Source organism: Muscardinus avellanarius (genome assembly GCF_963383645.1).
Source record: "Muscardinus avellanarius genome assembly, chromosome: X".
In the NCBI taxonomy this organism is placed as follows: Eukaryota; Metazoa; Chordata; class Mammalia; order Rodentia; family Gliridae; genus Muscardinus; species Muscardinus avellanarius.
Genome location: NC_137792.1, coordinates 49,804,238 through 49,810,237, shown reverse-complemented (window position 1 = coordinate 49,810,237; position 6,000 = coordinate 49,804,238). Strand labels below are relative to the sequence as shown.

At 41.2% G+C, this 6,000-nt stretch overlaps 1 protein-coding gene across 2 annotated transcripts in view; it reads right to left on the bottom strand.

Moving 5' to 3' along the window:
• Nucleotides 1–897: 897 nt before the first annotated feature.
• Nucleotides 898–6,000, bottom strand: part of F8 (coagulation factor VIII) — a gene marked incomplete at both ends in the record, with an annotated part of 111,351 nt that continues 106,248 nt past the window's right edge. For both annotated transcript variants that reach the window (XM_080718661.1, XM_080718662.1), the window contains one exon: nt 898–1,053. In XM_080718661.1, the coding sequence (XP_080574787.1) occupies nt 898–1,053 (156 nt within the window). The remainder of the gene's footprint in view (nt 1,054–6,000) is intronic.

Genomic DNA, 6,000 nt, shown 5'->3' with positions numbered 1-6,000 from the left:
GATGGGGAAATAAGAAGCTTCCATGACAAACAGAAACTGAAGGAATTTATGTGGTATACAATAGAATACTATTCAGCCATAAAAGAATGAAATCCTGCCATTTGCAGCAACATGGATACTTCTAGAAAACATTATGTTGAATGAAACAAGCCAGATACTGTAAAACACACATGTTCTTACTTATTGAATGAAGGAAACCAGTAAGTCAACCTTGTAGAAGCATGAACCTCAACAGTGGTCACTAGGGATTGGGATAGAAAGAAATTAAGGACTTTAAGGGACTGGGAAGGATGCTGGAAGAGAACAGAGGATTAAGAGTAGAAGAGTAGATGGACATAGTACATGATGTATGTGGGTATGAAAATATCACAGGGAATCCATTGATTTGGACAATTAATACATGTTAGTAATTATGATAAAAGCAAAAAGAAGACGATAGCTTAATTTCTCCATTCTTTACAATTAAATTTATTTAATCAAATAGATTTAATATAGTAGTTCTTATTTCCATTTTGCAGATTGTCAAAATGACTTGCCTTTCAATTTCAAGGCTGTGTTTATAGGATTCCAAAACATGTTTATTCTATGCCTGACCAGGATAATAAACAAGTAAGAGTCTTATTTTGAATGTGCGAAGCTTAATCTAAAATGCTTACATCATGAATATCTTCTGCCAACTTTCAACACATTGTTTTTCTACAACAAAGGAAGTGGTAGCTCTGAGAGAGGAAATTTGGGAGGCTTCAGGGCAGTGTCCAGCAGGATGGTACAATTTCAATTCAGAGGAAAATGATGACACCAAAGAGAACGTGGGCAGAATGTAACCTGGAAATTGAAGAGGGTCACTGGCCTGGAGTTAGTGAAGCAAGGAGACTGACAGGGGCTTCAGTGACCCCTTTAGTACAGCTGCTGAGCTTCACAGCCCAGAACCTCCAGTCTCAGGGCAATTTGATGTGTCCAGCTTTGGGGGTGAATTCTAAGGTAGCGAGTCAGTAATGGTGGGTCTAGAGAGTTCACTACAGGTGTGGAGGAGTCTTGATTTCCCTGAAAAACCTGAAAAAGGAAAAGTAGCATTTATTAGTTGTCTAACAGGACAAAATTTACAATGTTTATACTACCCAACCCGCCAGGATCCTCAAGTCCATAGCTCCTCTTCTTGGCATCCATTACAAAGCCTACCACAAAGCATGGGCACTTTTCTTACTTCCAGTTGCTTCCAGTAGTCTGAACCCCAGAAGGTGAATGAATAGATAATTGTGTCACATCCATGACCAGGGGAAGCAGACGTAACACCTAGAAGGAAGAGCTCCCTGCTTGCCCACTTTAGAGGCTTTTGATTATATCTGATATGTTCTCACTCATCTTCTCAATCTCAGTAAAATTGAATGCTTTGCCCTGTGTCACACACAGCATCTATGCTCAAGCCTCAGCCTGCTGATCCATCAGTCAGTGCATTTGCTATTGCAAGAGGAACATACAGTAAGCACTCAATAAGTGGTAGCTAGTGTTATATGTCAGATATGGAGTTTTCACCCATGTTGGTATGATAACAAAAGCTACAGTGAGAAGGAAGAGGGAAGAGAGTTCAAGACTCAGGAATCTTTGCACGTTGGACTATGGAAGTAAGCCTAAGCCTACCTTCTAGCCAGTAGATATTTTGGAAAATGTGTGACTATTCAAGAAGCATAATTCAAGGCAACTCTGAAAACTCCATGGGGTTTCGCCTCCCAGGGTGTGTGTGTGTGTGTGTGTGTGTGTGTGTGTGTGTGTGTGTATTCTCTGGTCATCCTGCAGTAGCATATTCCAGATGAATGCTCAGAGCAGCAAGAGTCTGGGAGAATAACACGAACAGGTGACATGCCATGATAGTGCATGCTATTGCAAGAACAGACAGACACAGCGATATACAGAAGATCTCCCAAGGAGGCCGTTTTGTGTGGAAGAGAGCAACAGGAAGTAGGATATAGAAGGGGGAAGGAGTTGTTAAACAGCAACAAAAGGGCTCCTGCTCCCTGGAGCTACTGGGGTGACATTTCCCTGAAATCTTCCTGCTGTCTTCATTTCTGCAAAGAGTGTTGTCAGTTTCCCTTCAGATACCAAGTGGGAAGGGACTCTTCCTGGCAAATGTGGTGTGAAGTAACACTGATCCTACAGAGGTTAGCTATAAAAAAGAGCCTGATGTGTGTGTGTGTGTGTGTGTGTGTGTGTGTGTGTGTGTGTGTTCTGGAAATTGAAACCAGATATGTTCTACTTCTGAGCTACATCTCCAGCCCTTTTTATTTTTATCTTGAAAAAGGGTCTCGCCGGGTGTGGTGGCGCACGCTTGTCATCCCAGCATTCTGGAGGCTGAGAGAAGATTGCAGGTTCCCAGACAGCCTCAGCTACTTAGTGAGGCCCTCTGCAACTCAGTGAGACCCGGTTTCAAAATAAAGAATAAAAAATAGGGCAGGGGGTATAGCTCGGAGGTGGAATGCCCCTGAGTTCCATCCCCAGACCTGCAAAAAAAAAAAAAAAAGAAAGAAAGAAAGAAAGAAGAAAAAAAGAAAGAAAAGGGTCTCACTAAGTTGCTGAGGCTGGTCTCAAAACTGTGATCTCCCTGCCTCAGCCTCCCAAGTATTGGGATTGCAGATGTGTGCCACTGCACCCAGATCTCTTCTATAGCTATTAGTTCCCCTCACTAAATTCCTAACCCTGGTTGCTTACTGGAACCACTAGGGAGCTTTTTTAAAATAATGAGGTTTGGGCTAGCTTCTTCCCAAGAGATACTGATTTAATTGGTCTGCTCTCACCCTGGGCCCCTTAGGTCGCAGTCAAAAAGATATTCTCAAAATATAAACCTGGAGATGCTACACTTCTGACTAAAGCCTTAAGGAGCTCACTTCGAATAAAAAACAAACTCCTTATTCTGTTCTCTAAGCCCCGCATGACAGAGCCCCAGCCCAAGTCTCTGATATCATCCCCCACTACAATCCCCTTATTTCACTGCATTGTACAAATATACTGGTCTTTTAGTTGCTGGACAGTGCCAGCATTTTTAAAAAATATCAGAGCCTTTGTATATATATTCCATCTGTTGGGAAGTCTCCTATCCCTTGTTTCCTGATTGAATCCAGGGGCATTATATCTCTGAGATACACCTCCAGTTTTTTATTGTTTTGAGACAGGATCTCATTAAGTTGCTGAAGATCTTGCTAAATTGCTGAGGCTGGCCTCCAACCTGTGATCCTTCTGCCTCAGCCTCCCAAGTACTTGGGTTACAGTCATGCATCACCACGCCTGGATCTGTTTTTTTTTTTTAATCCATTGAGTCTTAGTTTAAATATCACACTTTGGAGAACTCTTCCTCATCTAAAATAAGATTCCTGTTTAAATCCCAAATCTTTGTTTGTTTCCTTTGTAGCATATATGTTTCTACAGACTTATTGACTATTTTCTCTGACTTGGTTAGGATGGTGTCCATTCAGTCTATTTATTATAAAAGAAATAACTTCCCTTTCCTCAGAAACAATCTGTGGGGGTAAGCTTTGAGAGCATGTGACTGTTCTGTTCTCCAGTAAACTTTTATTCAATAGTTTTAGCATCTATTAAATTCCACTGGTTGAAAAATCGATGTCAGTTTTCAACCATTACCAATGGTTGAAAATTGAATTTCCAAGCCGGTTGTGGTGGCGTATGCTTGTAATCCCAGCATTCGGGAGGATCGTGGTTCACAGACAGCCTCAGCTACTTACTGAGACCCTGTTTCAAAATGAAAAGAAAATAAATACTAGAACTGGGAGTGCAGCTTGGAGGTTGAATGCGTCTGGGTTCTATTACCAGTACAGAAAAAAAAGAAAGAAAAGAAAATAAAAGAAAAAGAAAATTGAATTTCCAATTTTGTCATTTCTTCTAAATTTACCAGCTGAAAATATTCTGTGAAGAAAATCTCACGTCTATTTATTTATTTGTTTATTTTTGATGCTGGAGATTGAACCCAGGGCCTTGTGCATGCTAGGCAAGGGCTCTACCACTGAGTTCGTCCTTTTTATAAAAAATACTCTTTTATTGCATTGTAACCTCCAAACCGTTCGTTTTTTTTGTGTGTGTGGGTCTGAGGATGGAACCCAGGGGCATCCTACCTCAGAGCTACACCCTCTGCCCTATTTTTATTCTTTATTTTGAAACAGGGTCTCACTAAGTTGCAGAGGGCCTCACTAAGTAACTGAGGCTGTCCACGAACCACCATCCTCCAGTCTCAGCCTCCCAAATGCTGGGAATACAAGCGTGAGCCACCATGCCCGGCTTCCCCAACCCTTTTAAAAATGTTTTGAGACAGGGTCTCTCTCACTAAGTTACCCCCACTGGCCTTCAAATCTGAGATTCTCCTGCCTCAATCTCCTGGGTAGCTGGGCTAACAAGCCCTCAAGCAGGTTCCTGTATTGTTTTCACATGGACCCCATTATTCCTCGCATTCTGCTAAGATGTGCCAAGATCACCTGGTACTTTTCTTGCTCTAGCCTTGCAGTCAGTTCTCAAAGGAGCCCAGATCCCTTTTACTGGAAAATGATAGAGACCAACATCTGGCATACTCACTGCTACTCTGGTGGCATTATTTCTAGGCTCTCTCAATGGACAGTGCTAAAATAAACACTGTGTATATGCGTGTATATGTAGTGCTGGGGATGGAACCTAGGGGTATGCTATATTAGAGTTATATTCCCAGCCATTTCTATTTTTTTTAAATTTTGAAACAGGAATCCATAAAGTTGCTGAGAGCCTTGCAAAGTTGCTGAGGCTGGCCTCGAACTTGAGATCTTCCTGTCTCAGCTTTCCAACTACTGGGATTACAGGCATGAACCACGATGCCCAGCTGGACGTATATTTTTTTAATTCTTGAGTTCTTATTGACACTTTTAGTTCAACACTAATATTTTCTATATACTTATATTAATTTTCTAGAACTTTCAAATTATTACAAATTTGAAAAAATGCATTCTCTTGAGTTCTAGAGGCTCAAAGTCTGGCACAAGAGACTGAGTCACATGCACATTCACACTTAGAGCTTCTGTCATAGCCAGGTATAGGGGCCACACACCTGTAATTCCTGGTGTGTGGGAGGCTGAGGCAGGACGATCACAGGTTCGAGGCCAGCCTCAGCAACTAAATTAAACTCTCAGCAACTTAGCAAGACCCTCAGAAATTTAGTGAGACCTTATCTCAAAAAGGGCTGGGGTTGTAGCTCAGAGGTAGAATGACCCTGGATTCAATCCCTAGTACCAAAAAAAAAAAAAAAAAAGGCACCAGGGAGTGAAACATCAAGACAAATATAGTAATACAATCTACCTTATATGACATTTTATTTATTTATTTATTTATTTATTTATTTATTTACTGGTCTGGGGATGGAACCCAGAGGCATTTGACCTCCGAGCTACACCCCCTGCCCTATTTTTTATTCTTTATTTTGAAACCGGGTCTCACTGAGTTGCAGAGAGCCTCACTAAGTAGCTGAGGCTGTTTGCGAACCGCAATCCTCCAGTCTCAGTCTCCCAAATGCTGGGATTACAAGCGTGTGCCACCACGCACAGCGCTTATATGACATTTTATTTTAATTAAAAATTCCTTTTATTTCCTTCTTCCTGCAATAAAATGCGATTTTTGTATTGTCAGACTTGAGAAATGTTGGCATCTGCAAGGTTTCTTAAACCAGAAATACCCTCTACTGTTCAAAAAGTGAAGTGCAATTTACTTGGCAGATGGTGCTAGAAGAGGTTTGCATGTCTTGTCATTTAGTGATTCATTTTTGTTTTCATAGGACATACTTCCCACCATTTCTTTCATTCATCACTTCTAGTGTGTTAGGTTTTCAATTCCTTTCATTTTAGTTCTCCAGAAGTCAATGCAGGCCTCAGGTATTAGTATCCCACTGATCAGATGGGGAATGTTTCATATCAGAAGTGATTTTCCTCATGCCCTACCATCACTAGGCCTTGTACTGACCTTGGTCCTTTTTTTTTTTTT